At 38.1% G+C, this 17,287-nt stretch overlaps 1 protein-coding gene across 5 annotated transcripts in view; it reads left to right on the forward strand.

Annotated features, from left to right (window-relative positions):
* The window catches only part of Cblb (Cbl proto-oncogene B), a 165,380-nt gene that overhangs the window by 129,401 nt on the left and 18,692 nt on the right, over nt 1-17,287 (forward strand). For 4 of the 5 annotated variants that reach the window (XM_034515081.2, XM_076943012.1, XM_076943013.1 and 1 more), the window contains 5 exons: nt 3,344-3,438; nt 10,582-10,728; nt 13,520-13,617; nt 13,737-13,868; nt 16,349-16,489. In XM_034515081.2, coding sequence (XP_034370972.1) covers nt 3,344-3,438; nt 10,582-10,728; nt 13,520-13,617; nt 13,737-13,868; nt 16,349-16,489 — 613 coding nt within the window. The remainder of the gene's footprint in view (nt 1-3,343; nt 3,439-10,581; nt 10,729-13,519; nt 13,618-13,736; nt 13,869-16,348; nt 16,490-17,287) is intronic. The other variant, XM_034515083.2, reaches the window with a different exon arrangement.

Below are 17,287 nucleotides of genomic sequence, written 5' to 3' on the forward strand. Positions count from 1 at the left end.
GACACAATAAAGCATTAATTCTCCAGAAAATAGGACTATACTTGCAGATATCCAATAAATTGTTCATTAAACCAAAACAAATTAAAAAATAAACAAACAAACAAAAACCTCTAACTTTCAGACAGGAGAAATCTTTTTTTTAAAAGATCTTTATTATGTATGTGTGTGTGTGTGTGTGTGTGTGTGTGTGTATGTATGTATGTGTGTATGTGTGTATGTGTGTATGTATTTACACTCCAGACCCCATTCCCCTCCCAAACTACCATTTGACCATTCCTCATCCCATACCTTCTCCCTGCCCCCTGTCTCCACGAGGATGTCCCCATCACCCACTTTCCTCCCCACCAGACTTTCAAACTCCCTGGAGCCTCCATTCTCTTGAGGGTTAGGTGCATCTTCTCTGACTGAACAGATACCTGGCAGTTGTCTGCTGTGTATGTGTTGGGGGCCTCCTATCAGCTGGTGTATGCTGCCTGGTTGGTGATCCAATGTCGAGAGATCTTGGGTTCAGGTTGAGACTGCTGGTCCTTCTACAGGGTTGCCTGCCTCCTCCAGCATTTTCCCAGTTCAACCACAGGGGTCAGCAGCTTCTGTCCATTGGTTGGGTACAAGTATCTTCATCTGACTCTTTCAACTGCTTTTTGGGTCTTTCAGAGGGCAGTCATAGTAGGTCCCTTTTTGTGAGTGCTCCATAGTCTCAGTAATAGTGTCAGGCCTTGGGACGTCCCCTTAAGCTGGATCCCACTTTGGGCCTGGCAGTGGACCTTCTTTTCCTCAGGCTCCTTGACAGGAGAAATCTTTAAGCTGCTCTCCATCAATTACAATTCATGAAGCTGATAGGTAATATACTAGTCACATTTTGAAATATACTTATTTGATGATGTTAGAAAGAAATTGCTTAATCCCTTCAAGTTATTGCCCTACCAGAGAATGAGCGGCCTGAGTAATAAATTTTATGCTTTTTTCCAATAAAAAAATCTGTTGTCTGTATCACTTTATTTCTTTAATTTACTGTGTATGTATGTATGTGTTGTGTGGTGTGTGTGTGTGTATATATATATATATACACATATATATGTGTATATATATATATATACACACACATATTTATGAGTATTCTTGTGTATGCACATATTGTATGCACATGCATATGGAGGCTCATGGCTACATCCATCTTCCTTTGTCATTTATTCACCTGATGATTGATTGATTGATTGATTGGTTGGTTGGCATGAATATATATCTGTGTACCATGTACTTGCCTACTGCCTGTTGGCTAGAAGAGAACATCAGATCCCCTGGTACTAGAGTTAAAGACAATTATGAGCCATCCTGTGGGTGCTGGGAATCAAATCTGTGTTCTCCAGAAGAGCAGAAAGTCCTATTCTGAGCTGTGTGACATTTCTATCAAATGCTTTTCTAAGACCCAGAGCTCATGGATTTGCTAGGCTAGGACTGTCCAATAAGCTCTTGTAATCTGTCAACAGTGCTGGGATTCCAGATGCACACAGCTGTGTCTAGCTATGGTATGGGTGCTGGGAATATGGACTCGGGGCCTCTTACATGTGCAGGAAGCACTTTAGCAGCTGAGCCATCTTCTGCATCACAGTTCCCTTTGAGAAATTTAGTACCACACAGAGATGTTGTGTGAACTGTCCTATCAATGTATTGCTCTCCTTTGTCAAGTTGGAAACATGCTTTTATATCCATATCAGTAGATGTTTGGGTATATTGGTATTCCTGTTCAAGTCTGATTATAATGTTTGGGTTATGAAATTACTGTTGACTTATTGTTAAACTAAAGTTGATGCCATGAACTATTATTTCCACATTATCTTTTTGTTAGTTCACTTTAAAGAGAAACCTTTCATTTTACACACTTTTAAGTGTAATTTTGACAAAAATCATTAGATTTTTAGTATCGTGTCTGCTCAGTCAATGCAAAGATTTTGGTGAAGAATACTTTGAAATGCTCGACATTATAATTGGCATTTGTAGCTGGATGCATGAATTCATCAGGTAAAAGACATTTTTTATGTTAAAGGATTTCATTGAACTTCGTAATGATACATATCTCTTAGGAAAATTCTCTTCTCTAGCAAAGTTCAAAAAATTTTGTCATGTTCTGTTACATGGTCCTCAGTCAAAAGCCCATGATAAAATCATTTCATTTAAAGATGTGTTTTATCAGGATTAAACTGCAGTGTGTTGAATCTAATGAGAGGAGGCTCAGCAAAGAAAGTCTGAACTACCATAGGCACTCATTTTTAGAGTGAAATTTTCATGCTATAAAATTGGACTTTTTACAATAGATGAGAGCATCCATATATCTCAGAGATGATCTTGCAATCTGGGGACCAATAGAATACCCATGGCCTTTGCAGGTTTGCATTTTAAATCCTTGTCTGTGTTTAATATATATAACAGAGAAATTATGCAGTAGATCTGGGCTCATTTAGTTATGACTACTAAAGATGCATCTCACCCATCTTTCCTGAGTATCCATCTCCCATCTAAAGATGAATGAATAGAGCTTATGACAGAAGTTTATGATAAAAATACCGAATGGTTACTTAGAAACCTTCCTAGGTCTGAAGTCTTGTGTGCCTTTGCAAAGTTACCCTTCCATTTCTCCCAGCATTTGAGTTGCTCGAGCTCAGTACTAGAAGAGAGGCAAGCAACAGTTGTCCCGGCGCTTCTACCAGCATTACAGCTGCAGCTGAAGCTCCTGATCCCCACTGATGAAATGTTGACTCTTGAGTTTTTGTTTTTGTTTTTGTTTTTGTTTTTTTTACAAACGAATAGTAGAGTTGAAATTTCCATACACGAGGAAAGCGAGAACAATTGGCTCCTTGTCTAAAATGGCTCTGAAGCTTGGCCTAGACATGACACAGGCCTGCATGGCCTGTGTACTCACACCCTGTGGCATTGGAAATTGAGGATGGTCCTGATAGCCCTAAGGGGATGTCTATTGGAAGGAGCCTAAAATGGGAATTGTGTCCACATGGTTTCTTCCTCTAGCCAACCCCTAGTCTTTCAATATATTCTAATCATTCCTGGGAAATTGTGCTAGTTGTTGATGTAATTAGCTGTCTCATTTTGATGTATATAAATTATTGCATTTCCTCTCCGTGTGTATAAAAATCATAATGTAACATCTTTTCATATAATCTGTGATATGCTAAGTCACTGATCCTGCTAACTCCTGAATGAATGGTGTGATATTGCAATAGTCTAAATAAACTAAAATTAGATGAGCTCTGTGAAATTCTAAGAGCTGCTGTGGTTTCAGGCTTTGCCAGGAGTTAAAGTCCGGGAACTAACACATCTGATTTACTTTCAGGTCTTTTCCAATGGACACCTTGCCACTGAAGAATATGATGTTCCTCCTCGGCTTTCCCCTCCTCCTCCAGTCACTACCCTTCTCCCTAGCATAAAGTGAGTTTCCTTGGATTTTGGAGATTGTGTGTCCCTATGCAATATGGGAAAGAATAGTTTTGAGGTTCTTAGTACAGAAACTGCAGGGTAAATAGAAGGGAATCAGTAAAGACAGAAGCAGTGGAGTTGGGTTTATGAATTCAAGTATCAGATGTTAAGACTTCCTGGTTCTGAAGTTCCTGGCTCCTAAAGACTTACTAAAAACTCCTGAGAAGATGAACAACAGGATGGTAGAGCAGGAAGGCTTAGCATATCCTCCATCTGAGGAGAGGACGGAACTACACAGAGAGAAAGAACTACTTTCTCCTCCAGCCTTCCTGGCTTTATCGATGTCAGTAAAGTTCCGCCAAGTTCCCTGCTTCTCAGATCTCTTCAGCCCCCAAGATCTGTGCATGTGTCCTCATGGAATTTTTCCTTTTTCCAGTTAAGCTTCCCATTGCCAGTCAGATTCATAGCTACACTTTCAAAAATGTCTCTAGATTGGTACTCAGTTGGGATTGGTGAACATAAAGCTGGAAATTGGGGGCACCTCATGCTGGACAGTGAGGTGATGGCCAGCCAAGTTGCCACTCTCCTTACATTTATATCCTGTCCTGAGCTCTCTGTTTTCTTCTGCCAGCAGTACGATCCTACAGAATTTTAGTCAGCTAAAGACTCGTTTATTCCTAGTACTTGCCTTACTAAAAGTGTATGCACATCTGTCTGGCTTGGTGTTTCGGGTACAACAACCAAACCCCACCTGCCATGCTCTACCTTTCTACAAGCTCCATATCTCAGCCTTTGGTTTTTATAAAATCTAATGTGACTTGTGTTCAATAATTAATACTGGTTGACAAGGCAGAAATTAGTAGTATATACCTATAATCCCAGCACTTAGGAGGAGGAGACCAGGAGGATTGCCATGAATTCAAGTCTACCTTCAGAGAGAGCTATAATGAGTGCCAGGGCAGCCTGCGATCCAGAGTGAGCCTCTGAATCAGAAAATAATAGAAAAGACTGATTTGCATTCTTCTTGATACAAATTATTGTTCTTGATGTAATTATGTACTGTAATTTTAAAAAGATTGGTTGGTCTGGAAGTCACAAACAAGGTTTCTGCTTTCAAATTCTCCAAGGGAAAATTATTCTAAAGTGAGGGAAGGGGTTATTGTTTTGGGGTTTTGTTGTTTTTGTTTCTCTGATTGCTTGATTTTTTTTTCCTACTAAGATTGTCGTTTTTCTTTTATATTTTTCTGTTTTTCATTTGTTTCTTTTTATTTATTTTATTGTCTCTGGGTATATGTTGGTGTCATATATACACTACACAAGCACACTCTTTCCGCTATATGCAAAGATCTTCTGCTATGATTAAAAACCTCCGAACTTCTTCATTCCTTTCCATGGAGGTCCTTGAGTTCCCACTAGATTCATAAAAGAAAGAAAGGAAAAGCTAAATCTCGGCTTCCAGGAATCTAATATACTCTAGAAAATCATGTTTTCATAGGTGTGAGGTCACAAGAGAGCACTGCATAAAATAGTGTGCTGCTCATCGACTAGTTTTTTACATCCTTTAAGAAAAGCCATTAAAAACTGCATCAGCGAAACATGGTTCAGGGTTGGGACAGAATGAGTCACTGCAGATGGGCACAATTAGATACCACAGTGCCTGAAATTAAACCAGAGTGGAATTTGAGATCCTTGAGGGAAGAGTAGAGAAGCTGAGCTGAAAGTCAACAGGACACACAGCAGTGAGAAGCAGTTACAAGTACTCCATCGTCGAGTCAAAGTCGATGAGACAAACCTTGATTGTGTAGTAGTTGTGAGTAAACTCTAATGTGTGCACGTACAGTACGACATCTCAGCCCTGGAGCCTCTACATTCAGGGTGTTAGGAAACAGATGACTGAGATGACTCTAGTTCCCGATCAGCTCCCGCAGCCCTGTGCTTCTTTAATTCATACAGCTTAGTGGGAGTAGAGAAGAGTTTGTGGCTTTGTTTATATTTTTATATTTGGTCCTTTTGTAAATTAACACGAACAGCGAATTCATAGCGAAATGCACTCACTGGTAAGTTTCTAGTTAACTTTATAAAAGTCCCTAAGATTAGGTGGTAGTTTCTCTCCACTTTCTAATTTTTCCTCAATATTTTCTACTTTTTACTAAAAGTATTTTAACCAGCATGTTTATCAGCATATTAGTTTTGGTTTTGCATGTTGCAAACTAGCCACAGCTCGAAGTGATAGATTTTTATTGGTATGTTTCTCTTTTACCCTCCAACTATATCTGTGGAAATTATGTGAAGTATATAAAAGAAAGTATATAAAATAAAAGAATCTTAACAGAAATATCAACATGAAAATTTAATTCATGAGCCTTTTTTTTTTTAATTGAGACTTATTTTAGCATCGTTTAGGTCATTTGTGGAGATGACATCATGCTCTCCTTGTCGTTTGATATCGTCACACCCAGTTTTTCTGAATATATAGACTGTTCTTCCTGTGAAGTTATGAAATTCTGAAGTCAGCAGTAGAGTAAAATCATGTTGGGTTCCATATTTTCCCTAGCATTTATTGATTGCCCTATTTTGAAGAAGGGTCCCTCTCTGGACTTTTGGCTTCTATCAGGCTAATACGTGAGAGGATGTGTTTAACTTAAATGTTACCTAAAATCTTTTGAGCTTCAACTTCCTGTATAGCAACTGCTATGAATTATTCACTATGTGGAGTTAATTATATTAGAAATTTTGGTAACCTGAATGCCCTCTGCTACAGCTGGTTGACCGTTTCATATTGCAGAAGCCACTATTAGTTGAACTATCGGCCTTACTAACATTTCTAATATTATAATGCTTTTAATACTTTCATTATAATCATTATATTGTTCATATTATTGTAGTATCTGATAGAATGTTGATTATGAAATTGTATTACTACATAATATTCACATAATTTATTATTGATAGAGCTCTACTTTGACCCACTGCAAAGTATGGGCCATGTCCAAGGAGAATCCATTATAGGAGGCTAATAGAACAACGGCCTTGGGAAAACGCATGTGTTCATTGATGGAGAGCTAGTAGACATTCAGATCCCCTTTGCCATCTTACATTCTTGGTCCATGTCCAAACATCAAGCCAAAGTAAAGTTACAAATCACTGCCTAAATTAACTTACAGTTTTCACAAACGTTGAAAGCCACCAAGTTTCACATAAGAATGCCAAGCTGGCAGTTATCTTTTAGTTTCAACTATAGTATTAGAAATAGTTACGAAGGTGTGATTATTTGACATTTGATACTGGCCCTTGATGCCTTCTTTCGTGAGGGCAGAGGATATCCTCTGAAGTTTCCTTTCAGGTTAATCTTCATGTAGGTGATTATGTGATTCTTTCTACACAATTTATAATTTATTTCTGAAAATATGGTATTATAAAATGAAAGTGAAAAAAGTCACTGTTAAATACTCAATTTCCTGAAATTTTTAAAAAATAGTTTCTACATAACATTATTGAAATGTAACTATGAATATAAAGCTTTAAGTAAAAACTTGAAATCTAGGTATTCATTATAATAACTTTTTAAAAGTGAGAACAAAAATTCCTTATATATTATTTTACTTTATAATTAAATTATAGTATATACTTTACATATAAATGTGGTATATTATTACATATTTTCTTATTAAATTACATCTAACTAATTTGATTTTTAAATAGAAGACTAAACAATTGAAAGGTTTATTGTCCTAGGCATACTATACTATCGAATGAACACAGACGATATTATAAATAATAGGGTAGTGAATACTTCCAAGTAAAACAACACTATAGGAAGCTGAGGAATCGTTTCTTTATGCTTTGGTGTTCACATATAGACAGTTGTAATTTTGGCATATTATTCACAAGCTGTCAAATACCTTGGAACCAATGCTACTTGGTTCATACTTTCCATAAAGTGTTCTCTGTTGTGGGAGGTGGTGACATTTGTTGTTGTTACACATCTCTTAAATAGATAAGGTACTAAATTTGGGTTATTCATTGGAAAGAAAAATTTAATTTTTGCCCCACTGTCTTGTTTTTATTCTGTTGTACTCAGTGTAGACTGGGGAACAAGATCAAAGCCCCGTCCTCTTTGGAATGGGTGCTCTAACTAAGGAGTATAAAGTGTTGGATGCTGTCAGTTGGTGGTAATCTCCGGGAGGAAAATCAAATGTATAACAGGATAACTAGTGACACACAGGCTGTCACTCTAGATGTGGTCCTGAGGAAAGACCTCTCTGAAAGGGGGTTTTAAAGCAGAAACAAAGCAAAGGAGAGAGCCCAACTGTCTGTGTGAAAAGCCTGAACCAAGGGCACAGGTGTGCAGCTGATGTAGCTGTCTCCTGGTTAACAGCAAATCTGTGAGCTCCCTCACAGTCAACGCTTAGTCTAAAGCTACAGGCTGCAGCAAGCTCACCTCTTCCAGATGGTGTGCAAAGAACCCTCAAAGTCATTGTAATGCTCATGCCAGTATTTTGGGCAAATGATTTATATGCTGCAGACACAAGCTAATCTTGTCAAATATCACTATTTTGTTTTGCTGGCTCTCTGGGCTTTGGTTTGTCTGAATTACAGATTTTTGGGGGGGGCGGGGTTAAGAACAGGGTAGCACCTGAAACATGAAATAAAACATGGCGGATCGAGCGTTTATTTAATAAAAACATTTATACCCTCACTTTCTGCCATTGGTGAGTGAACAGAGATCTTCTAATATGACAAGCAAGTAAAATGACATATTATTTAAAATTCTTTTCTGTCTCTGAAAGGTTCTGAAAATTGTTGCTCTCTCCTTTCTTTACCAGCATGGTGATTTTCTTCTGTAATACCCCTCATTATTTTTATTTAAAAGCTTGTAAGTGCTCAGTTATGTGCAAAGTAGAATAATCCTTGACCTCAAGGTCTTATCTTAAACATGTTGCAATTCTAGACAGAAACAGTAAAATAACAGTATAGTAAACACATCAATGGAAGGACATATGCTAAATATATATAATAGAAAAGGTCCAAGAAAATTATTGAATTTGTTGCCAGTTTCACAGGGATTTTTATAGACAGCAGAAATGCGAAGGGGTCTGCTTTTTGTTTTCAGAGAAAAGTTGGGATGTCAAGAGTTGTTCCAATTAGGAATGAAAACCACTTGAAGCGGGTGATATTTGAGATCTGTTATAAAAGTAAATGGTAATAGCATCTGCCCTGTGGTTATTCTGGGACTGTGCAATTCTTGGGAGGAATATGTTTGTGAACCTTCAGCTTTGAAAGGTGGAAGTAGTCATCATATGCCTCCAGAAGTATCACCGTGATGACACTTGACCTCTTTCTCAACATCATGCATGTGCATGTGCACTCAAGCCAGTTTATCAGCGTGAGGTTAGGGAGGCTCAGGTAAGTTTCAAGTTAAGGGGATAATGGTTTTGCAACCTGAACAAATGCATCCCTGTGTGCTATGACTCAGCAGCAAGAGATGTCGGGAGTATGGAGTCATGTAACAGTGTTGAAGTAATGGGTCTAAATGGATGTAAATGACTTGGCGTCTTTCATTTGGAGCCAGCCAAATAGCTTGTCCTGCTTTGTTCCTCTGGGAGTACAATAAAATAATAGATGTCACGTTAGGTATACCAGTGACTGACTGAAGTCTCCATGTCCCCAAGTCTACCAGCTAGATAATATACACAGTGATTCTGCGTCCATTTATGCTGCCACCTGTTGACTCACACGCTGTACAAAAGTTCGTTAGAACGCAGAGACTTTGGGTCGGCTTGATCTCTATATTCCTTTTTTTTTTTATTTACAAGTTTTTTTATGATAAAATTTAATAAATTTTAAAACATAAATCTAAGATAAAATAGAGAACTTTCTTACAGGACTTTATTAAAATGATAAATGGAAAATGCCAGGATGAACTTTTCATATGTCAATATAAATAGCTTTCTCCACTTCATAACTCACCAAAATCCATATAACCTGATAAAATGTCCAGCTAGTAGTTTCTGACGCAGAAGCCTTATTATTTGGTAAAATAATAGATAATTATTACCTTTTAAATCTACATCAGGTGCTCTCTGCCTGACAAAAGAATGAATGGTGTTTAGCCAGGCAAGATTTTCTGTTAATGAAGGTAACATCTAGAACTAGCCACAAGAAGTGTGAGTTATTTTTTAATTAACAAAAGAGTCACTTCAGCACGATTGCCTCATATACATACCAAAGGGCTCTGGCTCCCTCTACAGCAGGTGCTGAAACATTACACTTTGTTTGAACATTTCCTATGAAGCTCATAATAATTAAGATGGTTTTGAATCCGTGTTTTTCTAGTGTCTTGAAAACTAGTTGTCTTTCTACCTGTTGGCCAAGTTGGGTTTAACATATTTCTTTTGGACTATGTCTTCGGCAGTAGCAAGGGTTAAATTAAAGCCCACAAAGGAAGTAGTGTCTTTTTCAGTTTTATTTTATATACCTTCCCAAATGACCAAGTAAAACACTCAGATTCATCTTGGTATGCCGTAAGTTAGGTATTACCTACGTATTGCAGTTAGGTATTACCATTAGGTATCATGAGTTATAAGAATCATGCATTTAAAAGTTTTAACTAATTGTGTCATTATCTGCTTCTAATTCTGGACAGGTTTAGTTCTTAATTACTGTAGTGGGAGGAGCTCTAGCACTTCAATTGTAAGTTCACAAGCAAGTTAAGTTTCTCTCATTTATAGCTTTTTTCAAAGTATAGGTACTAGCCATAGACCGTATTGAACCTTTAAAGAACCCCATATTTCCAGTTGATTTCAGTGTATTTTTATCATTTTTGCCCATTTCTACTACATGGGAGGGAACAATTAACACTTTAATAGCTTGGGTTTGAATAATTGTACACATTTTATGTTACAGCTTTATTTCTAAAGCCCCTTTCTTTTTCTTAATTTGCTTTATTTCTTACTGCACCCTTTAAAACCACGGGTATTAATATTTTATCTTAACATTTCAAAACCTTCCATTTTTATTGGATGTAAGAAGAGTTTACAGTTGAAAGCTGCCAGTGACAAAGCAGATTTTTTTTTTATATGTCCCATCAGACCTTCCTGCTCTGAGTATTTGTGATGCTTAAACTAGATTGGATGTTTTTTCCCCTCTTGGTAGGTGTACTGGTCCATTAGCAAATTGCCTCTCTGAGAAACCAAGAGACACAGTAGAAGAAGACGACGATGAATACAAGATTCCTTCATCCCATCCTGTTTCCCTGAATTCACAACCATCTCATTGTCATAATGTCAAACCTCCTGTTCGGTAAGACGATGAGCATCTTCGTACCACCCTGCATCTGCATCTGCATCGTCATACTGTCAAACATGGGGGTTGTTTGTATGCAGTTCAATAGTACCTGCTTGGTTAAAAGTCCTGTTCCTAGCCTAGTCTATAGTTCCTATAAATTTTCTTCACATAAAAGATTTTGTTGCCTTCTTCCCCCCAAACGCCAAATTACAATCTAATAAAATGAAGCTATACATTACATATAATGATGATTAATTCATGCATTTCCCCTAAGATATTTTAATGAATTTCATCAGGTCCGAGCATATATATCATGAAGAAAAATTATTGCTTAGAAACTAATATTAAGGTGCCAGGTCAACCTTCCTCAGAATTTTTCTTCATAATGTAAAGGCTGGAATAATTTATATTCATTTTCCTTCTTGATATGTAATGTATTTCTACTGAAATTATAAGACAGTGGGGGAAGCCCTAAAGTTACTTCTGTTAACTTCTTCTTTTGAGCAAGTACCTTTTCTTAGGTGAAATAAGAATATAAAGAACACTAGGTTTTACTGTTTTGTTTTAGTTTTTTTTTTCTTTTTCTCCTTATTATAATGGGGACATTCTTGGTCTTTGTAGTGCCAGTCACATTGACTTTTATAAGAATTATTGATAACGGCTTACATGTATTGAATTATCAGTTTGTCTTTAAGCAAAATTGTGGCTTTGCATGCATAAAATTTAATATAGTTATAATAGCATTTGCATAATTTGCATCTTACTGACATGTCAGTCTATTAGCTTTATTTTCTGAACTTTTTTTCTGAACTTGGGTTCTTCTTGCATAACATTCCTGGAGCTGTGCTTGGCTTAGCTCTGCTCAGCTCTGTTCAGCCACTGTTGGTGGCCGAGCTGCCTGGGGCGTCCTGACGACTGACAGATAGGAGATGGATAGATAGGGCTGTCAGTCATCCAGCCCATCTTTACTCAGTGTGCTGCTTCCTCTTGAGACCATGTCAGACGACTGAAAGTCCATCTCCTCTTTGGAGGTGAAAACACTTCTCAGGTATCTCACCAAGGTAGAAAAAGAAATACTTGGAAAAGGAGCAGATCTATTTTTAAACCAGAGTTGTGTCTCAAAAGGGATGCTGGTGGACAGAGTTACTACCCAGGCTTAGTGATGCACTGCAGCCACACTTTCACTGATTACAGCAAGAGCCAGCTCTCTCTTGTTAATCATGCTGTTGAGTGGTCCTGAAAAGAATATAATGGGGACAGTGTTACACTGGAAGAGCCATGTGCCAACTGAGCCAGCTGAAAGAAAGTCACACCTTTTCATCAAGTACAAACTGCTAACAAATCCCAGTTTCTTTGGCTCTTACTAATTTAGTGTAGTAATTTTGAAATGCTAAAGCTGAACAAGATTTTTTTTTCATTTTGTTTCTTTGGGATTCTCATTCTTTTCATGGCTGGAAGACTGGAGGATATGGTTTTAATTCATCAAATTTTAATTGTCACATCATAGTGGATGATATTTCAGTAGCTAGCCTCTTGGATACTGAAAGTCAATTTGAATTATAACTATCATAACCATCTCCCCATCACTATAGAGAAGTAATAAATGTTACTAATTCCTAAGCTTAATTGTAGTGAAATCCTTATCTAATTTGTTCTTGAAAACCAGTGAATGGAGTGTCACCTCGTGTCATCTGCAGAGTACTCCCTCTCCTTAGAACTTCCTTTTCCTCTACGTCACTCACTCCTCCTTTGGAACATCAAGAAAAATAAATTGTCAGTATGTGGGAAGTGAAACAGTAAATGAATAATTCAATTCAGTTTGAGCAAAATCCATCATCATTATGAAGATTCAATACATAACTGTTCTTAAATGAGCCATATCTTGCCCCTTAAAAAGAAGTGGCCACCAGAGAGAATAGAAGTGAATTTCAGATGAATCATTCTCGCAGTATCTACTGAAATATCCACTGTCTCCTCCATTATGGATGTGGTTTCACTTTGCTCTAAGAAATCAGAGTAATTCAAAAGAAAAGTATAAAACTTGGCTCTCTATGGCTCTTTGTCAGCCAGCTGTTACTCAGCCAGATGCTAAAGAGCACTGTGTTCTGTGTCTCCTGGCCTGCCCACACCCTCCCACGCTCACTTCATCCAGTATTGATGTCAGTTTCAAAATTACGCCTTTTAAGTTAATTAATATTTACCCGCATTATAGCACTTGATGTGCACCCAAAGCCTTTGCTGACATCACTTCCCCAAGGTGTCAGAGAGCCAGCGTTTGTTGAACATAGTGGTGAGAGAGATTCAGAAGGTGTTGGTCTTTGTTCCCTGCGGAACTAAAATGAAATTGTCAAATGCTTCATAGTGGTTCCTCTCTTTTAAGGCCCTAGCATAACTTCAATTCAAAGAGTGCTTAAGTTGAATAAACACATTCAATGCCATCAACAAATATGGAGGCTGTTAGACCTTACATAATTTTTGGTGTCGTATACTTCTCAGTCACTCCAGAGCTGTGGTCAGGTGCAAGGAAAACCATACACAGATGTATTTAGGTTTTCAGCTGCTTTGGGAGTAGCCCTTGGTTTCAGTGAGAGAAAGCGAGAGACACTTTTACCTTCAGACATACACATCTGATTTTAAATTACAGGTCAGGGTAGCTGCATATTGTTACTAGTCCTTTTTCTAGAAAAGACAATTGTTTCTGTTTTGTATTCTTATTACCATAGTAGGTATGACAGTCCAGTCTGTGATCCTCACCTCACGACCACCATGACTTTTAAATGACTGTTGCCCTCTGGTCTCACATTAGGTCTTGTGATAATGGTCACTGTATATTGAATGGAACTCATGGTACGCCTTCAGAGATGAAGAAATCAAACATCCCAGATTTAGGCATCTATTTGAAGGGTATGTATGGAATATGTTTTCTTTTGCAATATACATCTTTAAGATGGTCGGAACTTAAAGGCAAAGTTCCTTTCTGTTTTCATACTGAGAATACATTAAGATTTTGTGTTATCCTCCAGGAGATGTTTCTGATTCAGCCTCTGATCCAGTACCATTACCACCTGCCAGGCCTCCACCCCGGGACAACCCAAAGCATGGTTCTTCAGTCAACAGGACGCCCTCTGATTATGATCTTCTCATCCCTCCATTAGGTTGAAATTTTAAAAGCAGTTTAAACAACTCCTGACCTGCTCTCCATAGCTGCATTATTAGAATTAAGAGTTCCGTATAATGCAGACTCTCAGTTGAGAATTTGGCTAAACTTAGTTGGGTTCTCCAGTTGATGGTGGCTCCTGCATTCCCGAGACATCACTCTAACTGATGAACTAATTGCATAGGAAATAGCTGTGAAATTTTAGGCGATTTTCATAGCATCTTTTAGAGTTTTTAAGTGTCTGAATTTTATGTAATAAGGCGCTACTTTTATAATCAGAGAAAAATACTTAGTTTGTTTTAAGCCATATTTCCACGATATCATCCTTACATAACTACAAAACGATGGCCTGGAAGAACTGGCCATCAGTGAGAATTTTATCATGTTATCTCTTCTGGAGTCAATTCTGTGTCAAGACCCGAGTGTCCCTCACTCCTTTGGCCTCTCTCCAGTGTCTTTCAAGTGGTGGTCTGGAACATTGTGCCAGGGCCCTCTGTAGTAAACATGAGCCACACTTTACTTCAGCATGAAATTGCTAGGCCCTCTTATGTTAACTAACTTCTGAGGAAGTGTATACTTCATCCTAGAAAACAAGAACACGTTTTGTTTAACCTGTTTATAAGCTTTTCTGAATTGTCTGTTAGGCAGCCAGCAATATTAAGTAAACTTTCATATTTCTCACGTGCACCTCTGATCAGTTTTCTGAACCGTCCTATTACAGTGGCTTTGATTTATTGATCAAAGGTTTTTATTTTGTTCTGTTCTGTTTCTCCTCATATGCTTGAATTCTAAGACCCTCCTAAGTTCCTGTCTGTAGTCTTGTTTTCTTATTTGCTTTTCCTCTATACTGGATCTTGACCTATTATTCAAGTCCCTATGATCTAGACGGCAATGTTTAAGAGTTCGCTGTAGAGCTGTCAGGGAACCTACATATTTGCATCTGATCTACTTGAGTATTTGTTGTTGTTGTTGTTGTTGTTGTTCAATATAATAGCCACAGGTGGTTGATGAGCTTTCTGTTAGCTATTCCCATAGAAGTTACAACCTACCTCTTCCCTTGGGCCTTCCTCCGGCTTAGCCTATGTATCAGTTCTTGCTTACTGTTCTTTCAGCTAAGCACACACATTGCTTATTTTTCATGGACATGTATTTATGAACCTCTGGTGTTCCACATGGTAGTAGCACCTCATTGGATGCTGCATGTATTTTTCTTCTCTCATAAGTTCTCATCGCTGGGGCCAATTAGACCCTTTCACCTGTCAGTCATAAGTGTTTGTGAACAGGTTTTCCCTCCCCTAGACAGTATTTAAGCTCCTTACATTTTGATCTTCGTATCACTCACTTCCTAGCATGGTGCCTGATACTTAAAGGCTGAAAAAAGAGATTTGAATTTAATTATGTGACAGCAAGAGCCTTCGGAATGATAACAGGTCTCTCTTGAATCTTCAAACACTTAAAATTAGAAAAATATTTGTGATGATTAGATCAGATACTCTGCATATTTTTGTAAGGCACGCTCAAAGAATGATAAATTCACTTTAATGTATTTATGTCTAATTCATTCCACTTAAATACATGTGTATTTTTATTATTAGAATAGGAAGGCGTTTACATATATCCTGTCTCACATACAGCATATTTGATATACATATTTGAAAACTATATTCAGTTCATTTTATTTTTTGTAAAGATTCAAGGTAAGAAAAACTCTGGTCTAGCAACAAGTTGCAGGGATGAATATGTAGAGATAGAGCCACACTACAATATTCTATATACGTTGAATAAACCACACACACACACACTTACATGTATACATGTGGCTAACTAGCTTTGGGGCCACCAAAAGGGGATTTCCATTGACATGCTCTTCTCTGGAGATGACAGTTAAGCAAAAAAGTCCACTCTGCTACACTTTTCCATTTGCTCTATACTTTTACAGAAAATCAAATGTTTGGTACAATATAGATGAATTACAGTCCAGTGGAATGAATGGTATGGAATGCTTAGACATGTTCTTTGACGTTAAATTATATGTGCATGGTGTGACTTTTCTCGGGAGAGGTCGTGAGCTCTCGTTGTTGCTCAGAGATTTCTGTTTGGCTGGTTTTACTGATGACACTTTTCCGTTCAGAGTGCTAGTATGCTAATAGCATAAAGGCTGCAGGGACAGTGAGCTGATTTATAACTTGCAGTGCTGCTTTTTATAGAAAGGCCCAGTAAACAGAAAAATGTTTTCATGGGGGGTGTTTCATGGGGGCGTGTACACGGGCACATGTGTGTTTATGTACATTTTCTATCCACACTCCCACAAATCATCCCCGTTATGTAAGTCAGAGAAGTGCTGAGTACACTCCTACAAGTGAACATAACTTGTCAAGTGAAGCAGTAAGGGAAAAATCAGTCATAAGCTTTGCTTGATACTTACTGTGTTTGGATTAAGAAATTCTACTGTTGATAATGATCTTTCTTTAAATGCAGGTGAAGATGCTTTTGATGCCCTCCCCCCATCCCTCCCCCCTCCTCCACCTCCTGCAAGACATAGTCTCATCGAACATTCGAAACCTCCAGGCTCCAGTAGCCGGCCTTCCTCAGGGCAGGACCTTTTCCTTCTTCCTTCAGGTAGGAATAAGTGATGGCTCAGGGGTGAACAGCACTGGCTGTTCTCCCAGAGCTCCTGAGTTCAATTCCCATCAACCACATGGTGATGCATAACCATCTGTAATGAGATCTGGTGCCCTCTTCTGGTGTGCAGGCATACGTGTAGGCAGAACACTATACATAGTCCATCTAAAAAACAACAAAAGAAGAATTTTCTTTTAGAGCAAAGTACATCTAAGATGTCAAATTGATGTTAGTGTTTCCTGAGTCTCTGCCACACTAGCAGAAAGACTTCTGACTAGTGAGAGCTGTGGTTGCCGGGTTTGCTTGACACCAGATTGATTTAATGACCAAACATCACAAAGATGGCAGAGCAATGAGGAATCATAGTGCTGGCACATGACCCAGTAAAGACGCCGCACCCATGCACATGTGGGCAATACCAATTGAATTTAATAGGTTATTTAATATTGTTTAAAAGGAGAGATGTAAAGTTAGATTGGAGATATGTTGGTGGGGCAGAGAGGTAAAGGTTGGTAGGAAGGAGTCGGAAGTGGGTTGTATATTGTACATTGTGTACGTGTATAAAGTTTTCAAAGCAAAAGAAAAGAAGAGCAGGACAGAGGGAACACGTTCTGCATGTTATATGGAGCACATGATGCCTTCAGATGTCAGCAGAGTTCCTGAAAGACGGATGACGGTGTGATGGGCTAATAGGAGAGACACAGACTTTAGCTTCTCAAGCCCCTATTTCCAGTGAGATGTTTTTCTGATGAGCATCCTCTAGCTATTCTAATGTCCTCACGAATTCAGCCCTGG

The sequence above is a fragment of the Arvicanthis niloticus genome, chromosome 12 (genome assembly GCF_011762505.2).
Source record: "Arvicanthis niloticus isolate mArvNil1 chromosome 12, mArvNil1.pat.X, whole genome shotgun sequence".
Classification (NCBI taxonomy): Eukaryota; Metazoa; Chordata; class Mammalia; order Rodentia; family Muridae; genus Arvicanthis; species Arvicanthis niloticus.